This window comes from Thunnus maccoyii, chromosome 5, assembly GCF_910596095.1.
Source record: "Thunnus maccoyii chromosome 5, fThuMac1.1, whole genome shotgun sequence".
Classification (NCBI taxonomy): Eukaryota; Metazoa; Chordata; class Actinopteri; order Scombriformes; family Scombridae; genus Thunnus; species Thunnus maccoyii.
This window is the reverse complement of record NC_056537.1, coordinates 13438210-13462345: the sequence shown is the minus strand read 5'-3', so window position 1 is coordinate 13462345 and position 24136 is coordinate 13438210. Positions and strand designations below refer to the sequence as shown.

Genomic DNA, 24136 nt, shown 5'->3' with positions numbered 1-24136 from the left:
GAGGTGGGCAAAAAAGCTCAAAAGAGGGGCTGGATATCGACTACCAGTGAGCTGCTGCTTGACCCTCCGGCCTATCAAGAACTCAACAACATTATGTCACCATTTATTTAGCTTGTGACCTGCAAGATTCAGTATGTCAGCTAGGCTATGGGGGCTTTTAAGTGTCATATAGCAACTACTTAACTCTGCTTGTAATAATTCGTCTTCTGTATACCATTTTAAAAAATGTTGTTAAGCACAAAACATAGAAGAAAAAAAAATCAGAAACAAAAGTGAATATAGAGCATTTTAGCACCTTATCCAATTCCGCATGTCCATTTGGGTGCTTAATAGGTTATGTTAACCTACTCCTTGAGCCATAGAGAGAGGACATGTTCATAACAAGTGGATCTGCTGTATATAGACCAGTTATCCCCATGGCAACAGAGAAACTTGAGAAATGAGGTCTGACCACCTGGTGTGTCAGTAGGCTCAACAGGGGAATTATGACCTTATCTTAAGATGCATTTTTATTAGCGGGCCAAGCAATGAAGGTGCTTAAACACTCCCTTGTTTTTTTTCTTTCTTTCATCTTTATGAAAACTGCCACTTTGGGGTTAGTTGAGGAAACCAATACAACAATTCCTTCTTAACAGTCTGAAGTTGAACTCACACTTTGTCCTGTAACGGACTGTTTCATTTGGGTCGAGACAAGTTCAGTAAATCGTTTAATTCGTTTGCAGGCAGTGAACTGACTTCCATTTTGAAACCTGAGTAAATCCTCACAATTAATGGTTGCCTTTTTGGTGCCTTCATGATCAATTTTAATGAACTTGACTACAGTTGGAATATATTGGTTCAGTCATACGTGGCACTAACGGTTAAGAGTGCCAACACATTTCAAATTCCACTGTTTTCCACCAAAATTTTGTCAGGATTTGGCAAAAAAGCAAATAAAGGTGGACATATTATGTCAGTTCCAGTCATCCTATTATTACTTTGAAAATTAGGGCATCATAGTTGTGTATGTAAAACATGGGACTCGCTATTATAGAGGAACCATGGATGAGCAAGAAAATGCTGCATTTTATCTGCATTATTTACAATTACTGACCTGATCATGGTTAACAATGCAAAATGTTTAAATTAAGTGTATCTATTCAATTCAGTTTCAGAGTGAGTGAGTCATTTAAAATCCTCTTTGGCTGTAACAGTGAGGACACAAACATCAGGTGGTCCACATATTCCCAGTAATGATAATATCTTCAGTAAACACGTTTCCTCATCTATATGTGAGGTATCTGTATGATATGCTTATGATTGGCATATTTTGCTGCAAACTCTACATGAAGGAAGCAGAGGGGAATATCATCATTATATCATCATATAATTTATCATTTGTGTTGTTAAAGCAAAAATGATGGGGAAAGCTGGTTTATTGTACTTCTGGCAATTTAGTTAATAACTGTGGAAATCTGAATCATGGCTTTGTGTAATTTTGCCGACACACTGCAGGTGTTGGCACATTTCACCGCTTTCTCCAGCGTATTAAAGCGCAGGGAGAAGGGTGGTAATATGGTATGGCAAGGAGTTTTCGCAGCTCTCTTTAGCGCATCACGTGTGCTTCACAGTGAACACAGTGCTCAGTATCCACCCTGTCGTTTCCACTGAAAACAGTTTCATCCTCCTGTTCACCGCCGCCGACGAGCGTGTACAGTATGGTGAGGTGACTTGATGGAAACAGGGTCATGTTAAGCGACTGAAGCCGCTCTGCAAAACGGTATAGTGTTCCTTGCGTCTTTTCTTTTATTTGTAAATAAGGAAGAAGAAGTAAGAGGAGCCGTCGCTAAGGGAACAGGTTGAACCTCCGAGTTGGGTAAGTCATCATGTTCTGTTTTGGAGAAGACTTACAAAAAATCATGCGGATATTGATTTCTTGACATTTTATGTATATCCAGGGGCGTGTGGCAGTGATATGACTTCAGATAATTGCAGAATCAAAGTGATAGACCAAAAATATCCCAGTGCCAGTGAAGCATCAACTCTGCATCAGCAAACACTTAACCGGTGCAGTGCACACACAGCTGTCAGTGGAAACAGCAGGGGATTTGCAGAATCCAGTGAAAGCTTATCTCTTTACTCAATATGCATTGATTAATTAACCTGAGTGCATGTGGTCTCACCAATAATTCATCAGAGATCACATGATTGTTGCTATACCTTTATTCCTAGTCCACTGAATATTGCTTAAAATTCTCTTTGAACTTAGCACAAGTTTACTTCCTGTTTCTTGGTGTATTGTTTGTTCAGTATCAGTTTCTTTAAAATCAGTCAGTGGGTTTCAAAGTCTCTGACCCCCTCACAGTTTTTTTCTGATTTGCACCCCTGTGATTATAAGTGCAAAGGTCATTCAGCTTTACAACAGTCAAACACTTGTGGATCACTGTCAAGAATCCTGATGAGGCGGTCGGTCACTGCCTTCAAATGCTAATAACTCATTTTTATTTTATTAATATACTCTGAAACTGTCTGTATCATTAAAACCGTGCTCATGAATGTATTATAATATGAAAAGACAGCAGGTTTTAGTAGAAACGACAGATGCATTTCAGTAATATATATTGAGGTATGCATTATATTTAGATTTAACACCATGCCTAAAATCACGCAGATGCATCAGGGGATAATTAATGAGATGAAGTGGGATTTGGACTCACAAAAGAGTTATAACTTAAAATTTCTGCAGATAACTCACAGATTCACTCACCTTAAGACAACTCCTCCCTCCCTGCTGTATGGACATGAATGGGCAGTCTTGTCTGAATCCCACAGTGATTCTGGAGAGAAGGCAGTGTAATTGTGCATAAGGGAATGTGGCCCATTAACCGCCTCTCTTGGAGCAAAACCCTCAGTCAGTCAGACACAAGCTTCGAATGAAGAAGCAGATGAAATATTTTGACTGCTGTGCGTGAAATACTTTGCTCACAGTCTTTGCATGTGGGACGCAGTTTAAAAGATTTTTTTTACGAAAGGAAAGCCATTGTTGTCATCACCTTATCATTACATGGTGGTTAGATGGGATGAATGGCCTCCTCCATCCACGTGCAGCCTCAGTAGGTGGTAGGCTAAGAGTTGATTGGTAGGTCAGTGCTACAGAAAATAAGCACTTCCCCCTTGCTTATAACAGAAATGTAGGTCAGTATATTTGACAGTCTTGCTGTGCCAAAAAACTGTAAATATTTGTAAAGGTTAGAGCATGAAATCCTTTGTATGTATGTCGTCAGCTACAGCTACATTTATTTCCTTGCAGAGTTCAAAGCAATAGTGTGGTTTGGTGCAGGGAGGAAGGATCCATAGGGAGTTGTCATGTCACTGATTAAGCAATCTGGATTTTAAACAGTGTCACAGCTCTGCTATGCTCTCTGTGTCTATCTCTATCTGTTTTTCATCATGTCACCATTAATAGGTCACCAACACTAAACAGACTTAATGCAAATATCAGTTACTTATTGGTTATTAAAAGAAGTATTTTCCTCTTGCTCACATGTTCTTGCTGACACTCGTTGCCTTCCTGATTTTCTCCTGAGATGACTTACAGTTGTAGTCAAGATTAGTATTTTACATATCACTACATTTTGGAGTGTGTTTACGTTTTTCTTGGAACCTGTTTGCTGTCACATTATTTCTCAGATCCCCTTTGCAAAATAGTTTTTTTAAAAATCTCAATTGGAGAGAATATCATTGCATAAACATTGTAACTGCAAAAGAAGGACTGTTCAACAGAACACAAACCTGGCTGTTTACAGATTTCTCCCGAAACCCAGTAATTTACAGCCTAATCATGCAACTGTATCCATAATTGAATTCTGACTTAGATTTGTTTTTCTTTACACATTTTTCTGTCACTCATCACTGTGATACACTATGATACCTCTTGAAGTTAACTTTGCCTTTTCTAAAAAGCACTTAGCATCATGTTCACAAGAACATTTTATAAAATTATACCTCTCTTCAGAAAGAAAATGATGCCTACGGGACTTTTGTGTTTTTGTCCAGACCTAAATTAAAGAGAAAGGTCCACGTGGCCACGGCAGGGTGTTGGTGGTGATGACAGATGATCAGAAGTACTGCATGTGCATTTAAACTAGTATTTCTTCTATTTCCAGAATAGTCCAGGCAGACAGTAGGAGTAGTTGGTAACTTGGTTTAGTTTTTCTATAAGCTCTAATCTTCTAGGAGCTTCTTCAAACCGTGATACATTTTGTCTTTCTGACTGCACATTTTTCACATCATGGGATTGTCATCTGCAATCATGTCACCAATGTTTAAGAAAAGGGGATGTTTTGCAGTTCTGCTTGACCTTGCGTTAAATTATGTTTACATTCTATTTCTTGGTCCCTCTTGAAAACTACTATCACTTTGGCTCAGGAGGTAGCTTGTGTCGACCACTAATCACAGGGTGTAAGGTTAAATAAGAGGCTCCTCCCGTCCTTGGGCAAGACACTGAACCCCAAATGGCTCCTGATCGTTAGGCCAGCACCATGCATGGTAGCTTGCTGCCATCAGTGTGTCAGTCTAAGTAAGTAAGTAAGTAAGTCACAAAGTGCTTTACAAGAGCATTATACAACATACAAGAAAGAAAACGTATAAGTTGAAGTGACTACCCGAGCTACATGTTTAAAAAGTACAAAACTAAAAAACACAATACATAATAAAAATACACAATAAATACAGAAAATGTAGACCTGGTGCATACAGATTACCCAAATGCCTGTCTAAACAGATGTGTCTTTAGCTGCCTTTTAAAAGAATCCACAAAATCAGCAGACCGTACGAGTGTGGGCAGAGCATTACACAGTTTAGGTTCTACAGCCTCAAAAGCTCAATCACCACGGGTCTTAAGTCAGGCGTGTGGGACAGACAGTAAATTTAGCTTATTTGACCTAAGAGAGCAAGCTGGTGAGGGAGGGTGAAGTTTATCAGCCACATATGCAGGAGCCTGACCTTGCAGTGCTCTGTAAGTAAGAGTAAGAATTTTAAACTGGATCCTATACGCAACAGGGAGCCAGTGAAGAGATATAAGTATAGGGGTAATGTGAGACCGTCTACTTGACCTAGTGAGTAGTGTTGTGGCAGCATTCTGAATTGCATGCAGACGATCAAGGGCAGACATACTAAGCGAGGAGAAAAGTGTATTACAGTAGTCAATACAAGATGAGATAGAGGTATGTATAAGCATCTGTGTGTGTGTGTGTGTGAATGGGTGAAGGAGAGGCAAAGTGTTAAGCATTTTGGATAAAGCGCTATATAAATGCAGCCATTTACTTTGTTTGCATTAGATAAGATTTGTGATGTGTGAGTCAATCATGACTCTTTAATTCAGTTTTTCATTCATTGTCTTCACCCACTTCTTATCGGGGTTACAGAGTTTTTTTGTGTAGGGAAACTTATTTATGGTAATTCAAGGATTTTTTATTGTCATGCTCACAGTAAACAAAACAAAGAAAACAGTTAAGAACAACAATAATACACACACACACACACACACACACATATATGCATACATACTGTAAATCTCTTATTGTTACTGTACTTTATAGGTATTTATTATTGCACTAGTGCTTCACATGCTACATATGTGCAGAATCCTCTTTGGCCTTTTGAAACATCCCAGATTTAGAGAGTTGCAGACAGAGCTTGAAAGTCACAAAGCCTTTGGTCCAAGGTTTTTAATGCTCCACAACTAGAATCTGAACAAGACCAGATTCTCCAGTCTCCTTCCGAAGATTAAGCTAGCTGTGGTTCAAATGATTAGCACAGATCAATATTACTTAAAGGGAATATTCATTTTTGGGAAATTGTATTACCAGGAGTTTAATGTGAAGCTCGGTTAAATGTAATTTACACAGTTCAGGAAGTGTTTTGCCAAACACTGAAAGCAAAGGGAGGCAGTTAACTTTAACTTTTGCCAAATGAGGGGAGAGGAAGCCTTTGTACGCCATTGTATTGCATGCCATTAGTTATGCTAGTCATCAGCACAGCCAAGAATCACCTGGGTGTTGTCCAGAGTTATGGAATTGTGTAAAACCATAACTTCCTTATAACAACAAGACTTTTGAAATACTGTGTGCTGTTGTTGGTCAAAAAATAGCTTCACTTCTCAAGCTAACTGCTACATAGATACAATATGTGAATGGGAACTCTTTGGAGTTGATGGAAGGCACCTTGGTGGAACTAGACTATACACATCTTAGACATACAGTATCTATTGTGAATACGGAGAGCTGATGTGATATCAATGTTATCATCCAACCAACTTATGGCATGAAAGTATTCCTTTAAATTCTGTCATCAGCCTTATTTTAGTTATACTAAACCTATAACAATACAAAATCTAATTTGTTGTAGCAAAATGGGCTTGACAGATCACTTTTTATCTCTAAATCTCAATTCTTTCAAACAGGCGTTAGTGAAGACAACCATAACAAATCATCTGAAGAGACACCGCAGCCCAGGCAAAGTACAGTAGGAGGCTCCCATGAAGAAAATGGACAACACAGCCACAGGCAGCTGGACTCCTGACAACAACCCTCCCTCCTCAACAGTGAAGAACTCCTGCCACCCCAATCTGAAGGTACTGTGACCCCAACAAGACCTTTATTTGAACTTTAGGCAAACCCGATAGAAACATGTGTAACAGTTTCTTCTTCAACTTTTAGTGTGCTTAGATGCATGTGTGGACTGGCACACATGCATCTAAGCACTTTCAATAAAGAATTTGGGTTTAACTTTTATGTGCACAGATTTAGTCAAAGCTTTTGCATACTGTAAATGTCTTTGCTAATATCATAGTTAAAAATGTGGCCATTGACACTTTTGTTTTCATATTTTTCCTGCTAACATTAAATTCCATGCAACTTTTAAAGCTGAAATCCACAACTTTCAGAACAGTATCACCCTCAGTATCAAAATTTCAGAGTAGTGTTACATACAGTATATCAGACTTGGAAATATCTTTATCTACACGTGTTCCTCCAGACTTGCAGGACATTGTTTGACCGTACAAAGATCCAGTGTTGAAAGTTGCAGAGAGGGGAAAAAAGTCATAATACTGTACAACTGCACAGCCCAGGAGGGACAGTGTTATCCACCAGTCATAAGAACATGCATGAAGTGTTTCAGCCTGCAAGGACAGAGGGTCCACATGTCTTTCATTTTCAAAGTCATCTGACTGGCCTAGAGGAGACACACAAATAACTGTCCTACAACTGGGATCACGTGTGTAAGAAAGAGAGGCACTGAGTGTATGTGTTGCTGAATGCACCCTCTTGTAAGTGTGTTTCATGTGTGTGGAGAATATGTAAAAGCTCTAGCTCAAGTCAACTCTGCTGCACTATGATTTCTTCAGCCAGGTCATTTAGAAGGCATTTATTTTTATGGACGACTAGCCGAATAAAATCACTTTAACGTGTGCATGTGGATGTAAATCCATGAATGTTTCAACACCCACTTAAAGTTGGTGTTGAGCGTGCTGCATGTTACTGGAAGGCCGAGTTGATGACCATGCAAGGTGTTGGGTGCAGCAGCTCTTTGTGCCCTTTGGACTGGGTATTAAGTCGCTGTAAAAGAGGTCAGAAAGGAGGGTCTGTACCTCTTTATTGGATTAAGAAGCACATTGGACAATAATTAAAAAGCTGCTTAGTGAAATACTTGTGCAGCTGCAAGCAACAATAATAAGGAATTCCAGTCATGCTGCCTTTTTGTCCATGTGTTTTCCTTCTGTGTGTGGTAATCCTACAATGAAGGTCTCAGCATGGTGCTTTTGATACAACATTCATCACATTCATTCAGCCTATGTAGAGAAAGGGTTTTTGTCTGCCTGTAGCACACGTGTTGATAATATCCACAGCAGCACTCTGCATTTTTGTTTAGTGCAGATTAGGATTGTTCCACATATTGTACATGTGCTGTATTGTGGCACACATGCAAATATTGTGAAATACAAGTAGCTGTCAAATAGTTGTTACCACAAAGTATACATACTATTTTAGATTCTAGTTTAAATGCGTCTCACATTTCTGGTTCTTTTTCCAGTGCATAAACCACATGGACCATTACACCCAGTTTTTAAAAAAGTGGAAAGTTTCTTGGTATTTTGACAATATGAATTATTGGCAGTATACAACATTTGGTTATTACTATAGAAAAAAAAGAATGACACTTCTCTCACAACAAGACTTTTGTGATTATTTGCCATCCTGTAAACCATTACAGCATAAGTTAAAACCTTAATGTATTTATTAGTTCCTAAACACTATTTACAATGGTTGCAAAACCATATCATGAAAGCTAAAATGAAACTAAGGACACCCCCTGGCCTGCAAAACAAGACCTTTTTGGGGAGTTTTTTAGTTATACAACACTTTTCAAAACTTGTTTTTTAGAAGGCAAAGTTACAAAGTACCTCACAGGACAAATTAGATGCAGCCAGATTAAAAAAAAAGAAAGATTAGCGATGGTAACACAATAAATCTGGATGGATGGATTATGGACAGCTACAAAACAATGGTAAAAGTCAGTTTCAAGAAAAGATTTAAAAATGGTTTAATAACATTCCTCATTCCAAGTTTCAAAAAGTGGTTAAGGTTTCTCTGAATGATGGCATTTGTAGACACTATGATGTTGGAATAAAGTTGCAAGATTCCCAAGTGAACATTATTAAGGCACACATATGAGAACCTCATCGTGCCTCAGCATTCCTGCTGAAGAATTATATCCAGTTATATTCTGCTGTACGAATGGTAATTATGCACTTGACATGAGACTGAAGTCTGTGCTTACACTGAGAGATGTATTAATCAGCTGCAGACCACCCAGGTGGTTGCCATAGTTCCTCACAGATTTCTCTTTTATTTACAATGATTGACAGAGGTTGTAGCAAAGTCTTTCTCCACTGTGGCTTGTATCTTTGTTCTCATCTCTCACTCTGCGTCCCTGTGTTAATTGAGACCACAGGTGCACAAAGAGAGAGAGAGAGAGAAAAATTGCTTATTAAATTTGGCAGTTGTTGGATGAAATGTCTCACCTGGTTTGTTAGGCTGTATGCACATGTCAGGCATTGTCTTTACACTTGCCACTGAGTTGGGCACACAGTACAGAGAGCTTAGCCCTACACTGATACCTTAACATGTAATTAATCTATACACAAGAATTGTTAAACTTCATATTGGTTCTATCAGACATGAGCACAATGCTTTCAGTATTCATGTTGTTCAGGACTGACTTCTGAATAGAGATTTCTCCGTTTCTTTGGGTCACCAGTATAGAGCAGATATTATATGCAGTGTGTCTCAAGGCTTAATGCTTAACCATTTACGTTTTAATTTATTCCTACACTTGGAGCCGTGATCTAAACAGATAACGCCAGTTTTCAATGTTATGCGGATGACACCATGACCAACTATTTACTGCAGCTGATTATTTCACCCTGTTTCCATCACCAGAGAATACTGAATGACTAATAGAAATGTTTTTTTCTTCAATAGCTGGGTATTTTAAAGTTTAGATATTACTGTAGTGCTAAGAAGCGTGCATATTACCAATGCAAAAAAAACAACATTGTTAGTATATCTGATGAAGGCTGTAAGACCAAAACATCAAGCTTTTGCACTTCAAGTAAATTTTCCTTTTTTGGCCATGATAAGAGTGTTGCACTTTTTCATTATCATGTCTATCTATAAATATAAGAATTGATTTTCAGGTTTTAATATTCAGTTTTAGAAATATTGATAAATTTGCACTTGAGTTTGTTCACTTTCAAGTATTCTGATTCTTTGGTCCTCTAAACCAAAACACAAACTGTGATCATTTTTTATTGAGTAAATTTCATAGAACTGCAATATACATACTATGCTATATATATTGTAAATACATTATGTGACTGAGTCATGATAATGTTTATCATTTATTATGATACGGAAAATAATTTTGTATATTGTATACTTACTCACTCACTGTTGGATGTTTGGAAACTCAGCTGTGAATTGTCCTGAGTTGTTTTTTTTTTTTTGGAACACTTTTTGGAGCACTACTAAGGATGTATCTTTCAAATATGATAATAATATCTTAAATTTCCATGTCAAGGAGGATAAAATACTAACATTTCACTTGTTTATTTGGCTCACATCACGTCACAAATATGCAATGTGATGAATTGACTTGGAAATCAGGATGTGCTACCTTTTCATATTTTTTGGAACATGCTCACTGGATTTTGGGTTTAGCACTCCACTGAGAATCCCATTGTTGAAGCACAACCTCCTTTTACAATTCATCATAATAATATCATTGTGTCAAAACCAATCATATGTGAATTTAGTTTACTTGCTTTCAAATGACATCAGAAAGATTTAAGCTGAATACTGAAACATGAGAATATATGCATTTGTGTGGTGATAGATGGCGCGTGTCTCTTCTGAGCTCAGGCTATTTTCATTCCTAAGAGTGCAGGCTATGGTTACCTCTCACCTGTTTCCAATTATACTGCATGTCGGTCGGTCTGTCAGCTCATAGTGCAGTGGATGTGCCTATGTCCTAGTGGGATTGGCTTCTCTAATCCTTCCTTTGTTACAGACTGTCAGTGTCCACAGGTGGCTGAGCAAAAGGAGAAGGGAGCTCAATACAACCTCTGGCCAAAGCTTTAACAGCACATTGCAAGCTTAGCTTTTATACAAGTGTATCTGCACAGTATACATACACTCACTCAGAGAAATACATGCACTAAATGACAAGCTAGTGCTCAGATAAATGAGTGTACTTTATTGTTTTGTTTGAGCTATTTTTTTTTTTTTTTTTTTTTTTTTTTGCTTTTCAGTCAAACCTCTTGAGTTTGGTTTTATGACTTTTCATGTTTCCTTCCAACTGTGGCTGCTTTGCTCACTGAGTTGTAGTTCAGTTTGAACTACAGCATCTGAAATGTATTACTACTAATGATGGTAATAATATTAATACAGGCGTATATATATATGCTTTTAAAATACAAATAGAGAAGCACTTCGGAGTCACCTTGTTTGATGCAGTGTCCTGTCTTTTCTCTCTGTATATCTGTAGATGTTCCTCGCTGCCTTGTCCTTTGCCTACTTTGCCAAAGCTTTATCTGGCAGCTACATGAAGAGCACAATTACACAACTAGAAAGGCGATTTGACATCCCCAGTTATCTGATCGGCATCATAGATGGGAGCTTTGAAATAGGTGAGTTTCCCGGTTCCCTTTTGTCCATGTGTCTCTTTATTTACTGGCTATTCATGCACATGTTTTGAAGCATTTAGATGCTAATGCAAGTAAGCCAAGAATATGTCCTCAGCATGTCAGCAGGCTTGACACTATAGCCTATATACATCCCCTTTGAGCTCAGAATAGTCACTGGTCGCATACCTAATTGACTCATAATGAGCGAAAAATCCTTTGAAGCTACATATGAAGGCTTGGAGTAGAGAGATTTTGTAATGATTTGTATAGTTACAAAACAGACTGGGGACACTGAATGAAATATATGTAATATTGCACTTATATAACTAAAAATAAATGTGAATACTCGCACTGACTTTGATCACGACCTACACAGCTCTCTGATAAGACTGGTGATGCTGTAATTGATATACAGTGGAGTTAAGAGACACCACAGCCCCACCCTCTCTGTGAAAACCCAGTAAGCAGTGAATGAGATGCTCTATATGACATGCAGATGCAAAAACAAATGTTAAAATAACATTAAAAATGATAAGAGCTTTATTTATCAAACAGCTTTCAAAACCAATTGAATGATTTACAGTAAAATTAGAAATAAAAAAAGTGTTTTATAGTATTTAAAATCCTAAAGATTAAACATAAAATGACCATAAAAAAAATTACAACAAACTGCACAGCCCATCTTAGTCTGTAGTCAGTGTAATTTTCAAATTAAGGAACCAAAGCAATGCCATGCAGCAGACCAACAGACCAGTTTCATGATAGAGAACAAATATATTTTATAAAAAAGTGCTGACCTGTTTTCCAGTATATCCTTGCTTAATGTACAGCAGGTACAGCTATCTGAATGTAAAGTCTAGTCTCCTCTATATGAATACCTCTTCAGGAAAATGATTCTACTGCTTGTCAGCGTGTTCAGTACAATACAGCACACTTCACGATTGCCTCCATGGTGTATTCCCATTCAAAGACAGATCAGAATCAGGGTTTATAAGAGATTATACATGTCAGCATATATTCTTAGATGACTGATTTTGATCAGAAAAGATTGATTTAGATGTTCTCAGACTTGTATAAAAACTGTATAGAATACTATAATTGTGATTTTCTCTACATAAGTCTCATATTTAATGCCTTCAAGTCATCTCCATCTCCTCTTCTGATCATCTTAACCCTGTAGGAAACTTGTTGGTGATTGCCTTTGTGAGTTATTTTGGTGCCAAGCTTCACCGACCCAAGATCATAGCAATTGGATGTATCTTGATGTCTTTCGGGACCTTCTTGATCGCCATGCCTCATTTCATCATTGGCCGGTAGGCAAAATGTCATGTCTGTATGCACGTGTCGTATTTCACAAAATCCACCCATGTGTTTCTTTGATCTAAGTCTTCAAGCATTGTCGACATAATGTAATGACAGTATTTCTTGCACTTTGTAATTTTAGTCTTTGATGTATGTTATTTGTGCTTCACATTGTGAGTATCTAACGATACCTGATGCTTTCTCCCTTCCCTTGTTTAACAGTCACATTGGTATTTTGTACGCAGCTATAAGATCGAAACATCAGTTAGATCTTCAGTGAATTCAACCAATAACCTCTCTCCATGTCCAGTAAGCTCACCTGAGTCCTCCAGGGCAGGTGACAGACCCTCTATACTACCCTCTAGAGGTAAGACCAGGAGTAGAAGAATCCTTACTCTGATCTATTAAGAAAACTGTTCCTCTGAATTGTTTGTTCCATCTTGTGACCCACATGTGACAGAGGACGTTTCAGCAAATTTAGACATTCTCAGTAACTTTACTGCTGTACCTGCAACACATCCTCATAATTAAACAACAGTATAGGTCTAAAATTCAGACAGCATAAAAAGACCTACGCCATCTTGCAGCCATAGTAATGCACTCCAGAATGACCCATAGGACTGTAATATGCCACTTTCCAAAATCGTTACAAATCACTGTTAAAAAATAATTATGTTTTATGGTGTGACAACACTGTGGTTAAGGTCTGGTTAGGTCTAGGCACAAAAACTTCCTAATAAGGCAAAATCATATTATCAAGTCACCTTTCATTGATGTCATCTGAGTTGCGTCACTTCCCCAGGTCATAATTACTATGACCACTAGATGATGTAAACGTAACTATAGGGCTGAATACTATCGTTTTTCTTGTGGGGACAGGTTGGCTATAGTTGACCGGATGTGTTACACCAAAACCAACTGTCTCATGATGGTTCAAATCAATGCTAAGAATTTAGTGCATTCATCGGCATACGACATTCCAGTGAGGGAAGGATTTAGTTCATCATCGGCCAAAGTAGATCTGATGTTTTGTCAGTCTTGTAATTATAAATTCTCAGCTCATTTTTCTTATTTCATTTTTGACTGTAGGCTGTGAGCGAGAATCTAGTGTTTCTATGTGGATCTATGTGTTTCTGGGAAATGTTCTGCGTGGGATTGGAGAGACTCCTGTACAACCTTTGGGAATCTCCTATATTGATGATTATGCACAGTCTGAAAACGCCGCCCTCTATATCGGTAATACATCTGATTTCTGTCTATGTTTGTGGGTTGCTTAATTTTAAATCCAATTAATAATTATTCATGTCTGAATGAAAATATTACATATTCAGGCAACCAGGAAATAATGTATTTTATGTTTTTTGAGACCACAGTGCTATTATTGAGATAATATCTGTTGTGCCTAACATATTATATGATATATTGTACACTATACACTGTGAAATATTATAAATAACACATATAAAGATGGTGATTGCACATAATAGTGATAATTCACCATTCTCTCGTTGGCATGGCACTACTTCTAGGATCACCTGTGTAATTTGTTTGACAGTTTTATTGTCATTCCACTTTGCATAAGTACATAATAAAAAAGTCTTTCTTTGTTGTATATTACAGGTTGTGTCCAAACCATATCAATTATTGGTCCTGTCTTTGGGTACCTGCTGGGATCGCTGTGTGCTAAGATCTATGTTGACATTGGTTATGTGGACATGGGTGAGTGAGCTCAGGAAACTGTCATCTATGACTATAGCTGACTGATAAACTATGCTGATCTTGTTTGGTTGTTTCTGTAGATTTATCATTCATTCAAATTCACTCACATTCCTCTGTGAGGAGTTAAATTTGGAAACCGGTTGTTGTACATGACAGTGTTAAAGCTGCACAAGACACAACACACGTGCCAAGAGGTGATACAGTATAATCTAACTGGGAAGCAAATGCTTTGAAGGTTTTGTAAACCTCTCTGTTCAACAATATAAGTTGGGAGACGTTTCCTTAAGTTATGAAATGTTTCCTTTGAACATTTACCACAGCCCTGAAGTTTAAGTGTATGTAATGCAGTTTTAAACTGCCTCGGTATATGAATTGTTATATAAATAATTTTTCCTTGCCTTTGAAATGAATGTGCTCTATAACTAAATGAATCCACAGACTGTGCTGATAGGGTCCTTATCACTTCACAGAGACTGTGACTATTACCCCTGCTGATGCCCGCTGGGTGGGAGCATGGTGGCTGGGCTACCTCATCGCTGGTGCCATCACCCTGATGTCTGCTGTTCCTTTCTGGTTCCTGCCCAAATCACTGCCCATGCCAGTGGATAAACACGATACCAGCTGCACTCCAGAGCAGACCAGATTTATCAAGGATTCCCCGACCATGGAGCACAAGTTCAGACCTGAGGAGCCGGCTAATTTACATCAGATGGCCAAAGGTATGATTACAGGCACATCAAGTTGTAATTTTGGGAAAATGTTAATGCTTGCAATAAATATTGAGTGTTGGCATTGTATGTAGTCAGTGGAATCTTTAGTAATGTAATACATTTCTCTTTTACTGCCATCACCAGATAAATAACTGCAGTTGAGTGGGCCAGTAAATAACTAGATGTATTTATTGGCCCACATTTCTGCTAGAACTGCAAGCTGAATTTTTCAAAATTTTATTTCTTCTAATGATTATAAATTGTCTTCAGATCCATGTAGAACCTTTTCTGCAAGCAACACATTTATTGAAAGGTTGTGCCATATTACATTACATACAATAATCTGTAAATTATGAAAAGTTTATGAAAAACATTAAAAATGCTCAGGGGCCGTATTTACTTAAAAGTAGATCCTAACTGAGGAGAGAGAGCCCTAATCCTAACCCTAACCCTTCCTAAAAATAAGAGGTGTATCAGTCCTAACTTTAGGACTCCTACACTTTTGGTCTAAAACCAGTTCATAATGCCTTATAGCACTAAAAGTAGCTCCTAAGTCTGAGAGAAGTTAGAGGTAGACCAGAGGACTCCTAAGTCACTAAGACCTCCTCAAAAGGTAATGTGCCCACTTACTTCAGGATTTTGGAAAAAATCACAGATAATGAAATTTATAAAGTACATTTTAATGGTGGTTAAAGGAATCAATCAGTTAACCAAAGTATTAAAAAACAACACCACCAGAAATAACCATTTACACAATCCTCCACCAGAAAATGCAATTTGGCACTGATGAACTTACAATATAAAAGTCGACTGTTAGAATTATTCATCAAACCAAGAGTATGCTCTTCAGGACCCACTTTGTTTGACATTTGACGTGCACATTACATTATCATCAACTACAAAAAATCAATGAATAAAGATGATTTCAAGGCCATTGCTGGATTACCTGGTAAAACAGGCACTATATGCAGTTATCTTTCCAGTCAACTGGAAAAAAACATATCACAGCATCAGCATGTAGATGGTGTTTGTCAGATACAATCTACAGTAGAAGTAAATATTTTACCCTTTTTCATTTATGAAATCTATCTATACTGTATATCTGTCTTTCCATCCTATTCTATCTATCTAATCTATCCCTGAGTGTTGATTAATTTTTTCCCTAACATTCTCTGACGCAGTCATCTGTCAACCAATCACTGTGGAGATAGTGAGTAAGTTCATTGAAGAAACATGATGTACATTGTACATTGTACAACATTGTACAGCACATGCTCACAGCCAAAATACACAAAGCTACCTAGGGCTAGCCTCCCCTAATGGAAAGTTCACACCACACCACTGACTGTCTCTCATTTCCTTACTAAAAGTTACTCGCAGCAGCTTTGTGAATTGGTTTTAAGAATAAACTGTTAGTTAGGAACCTTTAGTGACAGTTAGAGGGACTCCTAGTGGTAAGATGATATACTCTGTGAATACGGTCCCATCTGTGTTGAAAAAGGCATAGTCTGTTTTTTAAGTGTTATTCATAATGTACTTCCCCCACACAGAATTTGTGCCCACATTGAAGAGTCTCCTTGGGAATCCTGTGTACATTATCTACTTGTGTGTGACCATCATTCAGTTCAACTCTCTCATTGGCATGGTCACCTACAAGCCCAAATACATTGAGCAACACTATGGTCAGTCAGCATCAAAAGCCAATTTTCTCATGGGTAAGCAGACTTTTTTCATAATTCATGTTTGCTTTGGGAGATTTTTGTCTGGTCACTTAATCTTTGTAGATGAGTTACAAGCTTGTTCAAAACCTGTGTTGCCTCACTGAAAGGAAAATATTTAAGGATGCAAAGTGATGTGAGCTGGATGGTCATCATAAGTGTTTCATGAGCTAGCTTTTGATGAATTTTTAATGCTCCAACTCCCACATTCCTCTTAAGTAAATGCAGCAGCTTCAGGATGACAACCAGGTTTACCATAATCGTTGGACATTGTGAAATAACAGTTAGGCATTGATTTAAAATGTACAAAGATTAATGAGACCTACTATTAAGTCAATCTGATGGAAGTGAAGACAATATAATGACAGTTCTTTTCATCCACACAACCGAACAAGTGAATGTGGTGTTGGATGATGAAAAATGCACTCCATATCCCCTCAACCATCAAAAGTCATTTTCATCTTTCACGACATGACTTCAGTTCACTTTACATAAAAAATAAATGAAACTACTTTGATATGAATGAGTGTTCTGACTTTGATCCCTTTTGGGGAAAGATGTTGCTCGTTCAAGTCATTCCCTGATCCTCCATCCCTGTAAGAATCTGTTGTATTCTGCGGTTTGGCTAGGAATGATCAACATCCCGGCTGTGGCCCTTGGGATGTTCTCTGGAGGGGTTGTCATGAAGAAGTACAAGCTAGGCGTCATGGGAGCAGCTAAATTTGCCTTTGGGACCTCTCTGCTGGGCTACTTCCTGTCACTCTTTTTCTTAGCGATGAGCTGTGAGAACTCCAAGGTGGCAGGCATCACAGTTTCATATACTGGGTATGTGACGCCTGTGTACATTTCCCTCACATCCTAGTTTAATATGTAATGTTTAGACCAATAGGCTAGGCTTGGATAAATGACAATTTTGCAATTAATCATTACAGCTAGCATACTTCCTTGGGTTCTCTTTGTGTTGTGTTGTGTTTCTGTGTCACTATTTTCATATTCCATGCACAGCAATGGTTGTGGCTTCTTATTTGATTAATCTTTCATATGAGCTGTCAATAATATATGCATTTTCTTCATGTTGTCACATGCAGGGTGGAAGGCTTATCTTACCAGGAGCGGTCTCTCTTCTCCGACTGTAATTCAGGTTGCCTGTGCTCAAGGAGGGAGTGGGATCCAGTATGTGGAGAGAACGGGATCACCTACGTGTCCCCATGCTTGGCTGGATGCACCTCCTCCACTGGCTCTGGCAGAAAAACGGTCAGACATGCACCACTGCCCTCATGACATTGATCAATAATATACAGGAACACAGTATAAATACAAGGAATGTTGGCTGATCTTATTCCATATAAACAGAGCAAAATATGTAGTCATAATTTGCTACAATCATGCAGTACTTTTAGCTGATGCCTCCTGAGTAGCACATAACATCTCGGTTTTATTTGCATGATTATTTACCTATAGTACAAGTGTTTCCTGCCATGCTGCATCTCATCTATCATTGATCAGAATCAGAATCAGAATCATCTTTATCTTTATGTCTACACATACAAGGAATTTGCAAATCTGCGGTTTAGTTGCTTTCATTGTACTTACACAGAATAACAACACGACAATCTTCAGAAATAAACACAATTATATCACAGGTGAAACTGTTTCTGTGAACTGTAAACAGGATACAAATAGTGCAAAGAAGTAAAGAGTGCAAGGAGTGATAAAATATATATGAAATGGTAAATAAAATGATGTTACTGTATATACGTACTGTATAGTAGGTGGTTATGTACAGTATATTCAACCTGTTCTGATATACAGAAGTGAGTGAAATGCACATTTTGTATTTTGGACTAAAATAAATATATATATAATTTGTTAGTACAGTGGATATTATAGTGTCCAGGGTTATTGCACAGTGCCACAGTGAGTTAACTGTTCATAAGTGTGACTGTTGGGAGGAAGAAACTGTTTGTGTGTCTGGTGGTTTTGGTGTAGAGTCACCTGTAGCACCTACCAGAGGGGAGAAGTTGGAACAGGTTATGTCCAGGGTGTAAGGGGTGTGCTGTGATTTTCTCTGCCCATTTCCTAACTCTGGAGGTGTACAGATCCTGGATGGGGGGCAGGTCGGCAGTGATAATCTCTTCTGCAGACCTGACTGTCCGTTGTGGTCTGTTCCTGTCCTGTTCCAGTGATGGAAGTGCAGTCGTATTTCCTGAGCTGGCACAGGAAATACACCCTCTGCTGGGGCTTTTTGACGACTGTGTTGATGTTGGACTCCCACTTCAGGTTCTGGGAGATTGTAGATCCCACAAAACTGAAGGATTCCACAGCTGACACAGTGCTGTTGAGTATGGTGAAGGGGGTGGGGAGTGATGGGAGGCTTCTCTTGAAGTCCACTGTCATCACTACAGTTTTGAGTGTGTTCAGCTGTGATTTCTCCCAGCCTCACCTGCTGCTTCCTGTCTATCAGGAAGTTTGTGATCCACTGACAGGTGGAGGCGGGCAAAGTGAGCTGGGTGAGTTTGGTGAGGAGGACTTATGGGATGATGGTGTTGAATGCCGAGCTGAAGTCCATGAACAGGACCCTTGTGGTCATCCCTGGGGAGTCAAGGTGTTGCAGGATGTAGTGCAGTCTCATGTTGACTACATCATCCACTGACCTGTTTGCCCAGTAGGCAAACTGCAGAGAGTCCAGCAGGGGGACTGTGACACCAACACCAGTCTCTCGAAGGACTTCATGACCACAGATGTCAGGGCGACAGGCCTGTAGTCATTCAGTCCAGTGATGGAGGGTTTCTTGGGGACCGTGTGAAGATGGGAGCCAGCTGGTCAGTGCAGACTTTTAGACAAGAAGGTGACACGCTGTCTGGGCCTGGTGCCTTCCTGATCTTCTGTCTCTGAAAGAGCTGATATACATCCTCTTCACAGACCGTCTGTGCTGGTGGGGAGTCATGGGGGATGGGGGAGATGATAGCAGGGGGTGCAGTTGGTTTTGTGATGTCTGAGTTGGAGCGGGTGAGGAATGTGAAAGTGGTTTGATCAAATAGGGTCAGCCCTCAGCCTTTGTTCCCTAATGAATGTTTTTCCCCCATCCTAATTAGGCCCCATGTTCCCTCAGCATCAGAGCCAGCCCTTCAATAATGCACATAATGCACTGTTGGGGTCCCCTGAAGGGTAAGGGTTAGGGTTAGGGTAAGGGTTAGAGTAAGGGTCAGTCAGACAGACAAACAAACAAACAAACAAAGCAAACAAACAGACAGGGGCGGAAACATTACCTCATCGGCGGAAGTCCAGATCTGAGGGAACATAGACACGCTCCCAATTGAACCTGCAGTAAAACACACTCAGGTTGTCAGCTAATTGAAGGTTCTCTGCAGTGTGGGGAGAGGGTTTCCTGTAGTTGGTGATGTCCTGCAGGCCTCTCCACACTGACGCAGTATCGTTAGCTGAAAACCTGTTTTTCAGCTTTTCAGTGTAGCTCCTCTTTGCTACTCTGTTCTCTTTTGTCAGTGTGTTTCTGGTCTGGTTGTACAGGTTTCTGTCCCCACTCCTATAGGCCTCCTCCTTGGCCTGACAAAGTTAGTTTTGCTGTGAATCAGGGCACCAAGTTTTGGTGGGAACACGCATGTCCTCAAAAAAGCTGATGTAAGATGTCACAATGTCAGTAAGTTCGTCCAGGTCTGTAGATGCAGCCTCAAAAACACTCCAATCAGTGCAGTCAAAGCAGGCCTGTAGTTCCAGTTTTGACTTGTTGGTCTGTCTCTTCACAGTTCTAACCACAGGCTTTGAATTTTTAGTTTCTGCCTGTAGGTTGGGAGAAGATGAACCAGACAGTGATCAGAGAGTCCCAAAGCTGCATGGGGAACAGAGCGATATGCATCTTTTAATACTGTGTAGCAGTGGTCCAGTGTGTTTTATATCCCTGGTGGGACACTTAATATTCTGTCTGTATTTTGGCAGTTCATGGCTGAGGTTTGCTCACTTAAAATCCCCAAGGATAATGAGAAGGGAGTCTGGATGTTTTTGCTTCATGCTGGTTATCTGGTCAGCCAGATGTTGTAAGGCCTCACTAACACTGGCCTGAGGTGGGATATAAACACCAACCGGAATAAAGGAGGAAAACTCCCACAGTGAATAAAACGGTTTGCAGTTGATGAAAATAGTCTCAAGGTGAGGAGTGCATATTTTCCTTGACACTGTGACATCTGTACACCAACCTTCATTTATGTAGAAGCAGATTCCCCCTCCCCTCGTTTTCCCCATTAACTCCATTACACGGTCTGCTTGGTGGATTTGGAAGCCCAGCCAATGTAGACTGCTGTCAGGGATGGACTCACTAAGCCAGGTTTCAGTGAAACACAGGGCAGCAGATCCTGAAAAATCCCTCTTCGTTCTGTTTATGAGAAACAGTTCATCCATTTTATTGAACAGAGAGTGGACATTCACCAGATGTAATGACGGGAGTGGTGTTCGGAACCCCCGTTGTCGCAGCTTAACCAGCGCTCCAGTGCGCTTCCCTCACCTGCATGTCCTCTAAGCTCCACAGAGAGCTGCTGCTCCTACGGCCAAAATCTCTGAGAAAAGTTTTTGGGTGTGTAAAGCCTGATGAAAATGTTTGTGGAGTGAAATGTTGAATATTCAACAGTTCTCTCCCGGTGAATGTTATATGAAAGGGAGACCGCACAATAAACAAACACAGAAGAAATACAAGCAAGTGCAACACCAAAGCAGCTATCTGTGCCAGCATCTTGATCATAATCTTACACCTTGATGAACACTTTGGTACATGCATTACACCTTGATCTTGATAAACTCATTGTTTTCTCTCTTTAAGCCTAACCCCTCTGATTCCTCTCTTGTCAGGTGTTTGACAATTGCAGGTGTGTAGCGATGGCTGATGCCCAGCCAGGCAATCTAACAGCCACGCTGGGCCAGTGTCCACGCAGGGACAGCTGTGACAAAATCTTTCCATATTTCCTGGCTCTATCTGTCCTCAGTTCCTTCATCATCTCCCTTGGGGGTACACCTGGCTTTGTGCTGCTCATCAGGTCCGTCAACAACCCCCTTGAAAGAGACTGAAATCACTAGACTCATTTCACATGCAGCATATTGTTGAAGTGTCACATAATCTTGTCATGATTCATGTTAGTATCATAAAAATGATTCCTTACAAAGCATACAATATTATCAGTGAAGATGTTTCATAAATAACTTAAAACGCCAGAAATTAGAAGTATGCATTCAATCTTTAACTTAAGTACTTTAGAGTACTGTATCAATGGAATGCCCATTTGTAGAGTTGGTTATGTCTTCCAGTACAAATGTAGCAAATATCTGTCTCACTTTAACACTTCAGTCTTGTTTCTACAGGTGCATTAAGCCTGAGCTGAAATCCCTTGCTCTTGGAATCCACACGTTGGCCACTCGCACTCTGGGTGAGAACCATCTTTAGTATTCTGTACATTACTGTCTTGTTAGTTTGAATGCAGACAGATATCTCCTAAGACCTGACATTCAGCATACTATATGTTGAAGTGAGCAGAGTTACCTGAATGATGTGCATGTGGTTGTGTCATAATGGAAACAAACTGTGACTTGAAGCTCATCATTAAGTGTTTCTAAAAATGTAAACATCATTATAATTATAATAAAAAAAAATTAATGCTTTGTCATTTGTCAAATGTAAATTTCACTTTTTTCAAATGATGGATGTCTCATCTTGAAGCAACCCTGTATTTATTGTTATGCTATTGTTTTTTTTACATTGTACAACAGCTGGGATACCAGCCCCTATATACTTTGGAGCTATAATTGACACAACATGCCTCAAATGGGGATACAAGATGTGTGGAGGAAGAGGAGCATGCAGAATATATAACACCTCAGCTTACAGGTAATTTCATCTATAGAGGTTTAGTTTTTTTATTTGGCACAATGAGAGGGAGGATCTCAGGTCACATGTATTTACAAATGTTGAGGAAAACACAATAAAGTACAAGGCTTATTTCCATTGTGGTCTTTGAGTTATATTCTGAAACTCTATGCAATTTTCATTAGTATTAAACAACTTTTAAACCCTAGAGTTCAGTTTGTAAGACCAAAAGTCTGTAACCACACTAGTGGAACTGTGAGGCTGTACAAAATTGTTACATGGATGAAAAATGGAGAAACAACTTTGCTATCCTTAGATACTCACAACTACTGGGGCAGAACATAATAAGTCTGGCACAAGGGTGATGCCATTGCAAAGGCTGTATTAGCTACAACCTAATTCAGAGACTGCCACTTAAGGACACAGCTCATGAAAGGACCTGAAGGTTAGACTAAACCGTCAGTTGCAGCAAATAATAGGTATTTTCCATCACTTCCTCTGACAGTTGGTATTTCTGGCTGCTGTGCACCTTGAAAACTTGTGTTCCTGAAAGTATGTTGCATTACTGTGAGGTGTTGTCACCAGTCTTAGAATAGTTTTTTTTCCATTTTGATATGTTTGAAAAAAATTATAAAAATATGGCAAATGTAAATGTCACCTAGTTTTTTTGATGTGGTGAATTGTATTGAAAATGTACAGAAAAAAGAGTATAAAATGGAAAGAAATCTTGCAGAACCCTTGGCCTGTTCTTAGGGCAAGAAAATGTTTAGCACTGACTTTACTACTACTACAAAATGTTTTTGGACTGGAGGCTGAAAGTGTGTGGGGAATCAGCTTGTTCTTTCTTTATTTTGAGGTCTGAGTCATCTGAGAGCCAATGGTGTGGAGTTAGTTGTGGAGCAACAAGTGTGTGTTGTGCAATTTGTTTTTTTTACCCCAAAACTTTTGCTTGCTTCTGTTTTTTTGCAGGATAGTGTACCTGGGCCTGACACTGGGCCTGAGGACAGTCTCTTTCTTTTTGTGTATTTTGGGCTTTCCTCTACTCAAAAGACATATTAAGAGGGAGGAGAAAGCTGCCCTGACCAATGGGAGTGCAGATCTGGAGTCACTGAGGAAAGAGGAGAACAGCTCTATACACTGTGAGCAGTTTATACTGGCGTTGGACTGCAATCCTAACAGAGAGACTCGCTTGTGAGCCTCAGCACAACCTCTCCACTACTGACTCTTCTGGCTCTGTGGAGCACTTCAGATGTTAAGAGGAACACACACTGTGGACACTTTTCATAGCACACAGAGTATATATTTGTACAGGATTTGTGTAGACGTACAATATCTGAAATAAGAGTCATTTTCTAAACAAAACATGCTATTTCTGGAATGTATAGAATTATGTGTTTGTGTTTTTCATGAATGGAAGACTTTTGTAGAAAAAGAATGTAATTGTGCGGTATTTTCTATGTTGGTCTTTGTTTTTTTGATTAAACTTGATAAAAATCAATGTTCAGATTTAGATTTTTTTAGAGTCGTCCGAATAAGATGGCTAAACACCATCATTTAAGCCTTCAATTTAGAAGATATACATATATAAAACAGG

The 24136-nt window shown here is 39.1% G+C and overlaps 1 protein-coding gene across 4 annotated transcripts; it reads left to right on the top strand.

Annotated features, from left to right (window-relative positions):
- The first annotated feature begins 1630 nt into the window (after nucleotides 1–1630).
- slco1c1 (solute carrier organic anion transporter family, member 1C1) lies at nucleotides 1631–23999 on the top strand. 4 transcript variants are annotated; one of them, XM_042412808.1, is made up of 16 exons: nucleotides 1631–1700; nucleotides 1801–1855; nucleotides 6443–6613; nucleotides 11089–11230; nucleotides 12408–12540; nucleotides 12775–12896; nucleotides 13619–13765; nucleotides 14150–14248; nucleotides 14719–14967; nucleotides 16509–16673; nucleotides 17306–17501; nucleotides 17765–17930; nucleotides 21534–21718; nucleotides 22041–22105; nucleotides 22446–22563; nucleotides 23512–23999. In XM_042412808.1, exons 3-16 carry the CDS (start codon nucleotides 6518–6520, stop codon nucleotides 23735–23737), a joined length of 2109 nt encoding a protein of 702 aa, XP_042268742.1. In that variant the 5' UTR covers nucleotides 1631–1700; nucleotides 1801–1855; nucleotides 6443–6517; the 3' UTR covers nucleotides 23738–23999. The 4 variants fall into 4 exon arrangements, with proteins under 4 accessions (XP_042268742.1, XP_042268741.1, XP_042268743.1 ...); XM_042412807.1 differs by having other exon boundaries at nucleotides 1633–1855; XM_042412809.1 differs by lacking the exon at nucleotides 23512–23999 and adding an exon at nucleotides 22859–23069 and having other exon boundaries at nucleotides 1633–1855.
- The last annotated feature ends 137 nt before the right edge of the window (nucleotides 24000–24136 follow it).

Excerpts from the sequence above, each read along its gene's own strand:
- slco1c1 (XM_042412808.1), top strand. The coding sequence starts at position 6,518 with ATGAAGAAAATGGACAACACAGCCACAGGCAGCTGGACTCCTGACAAC. Across the intron at positions 13,766-14,149 it reads AAACGCCGCCCTCTATATCG|GTTGTGTCCAAACCATATCA; the intron begins GTAATACATCTG and ends TGTATATTACAG. Across the intron at positions 16,674-17,305 it reads AAAAGCCAATTTTCTCATGG|GAATGATCAACATCCCGGCT; the intron begins GTAAGCAGACTT and ends CGGTTTGGCTAG.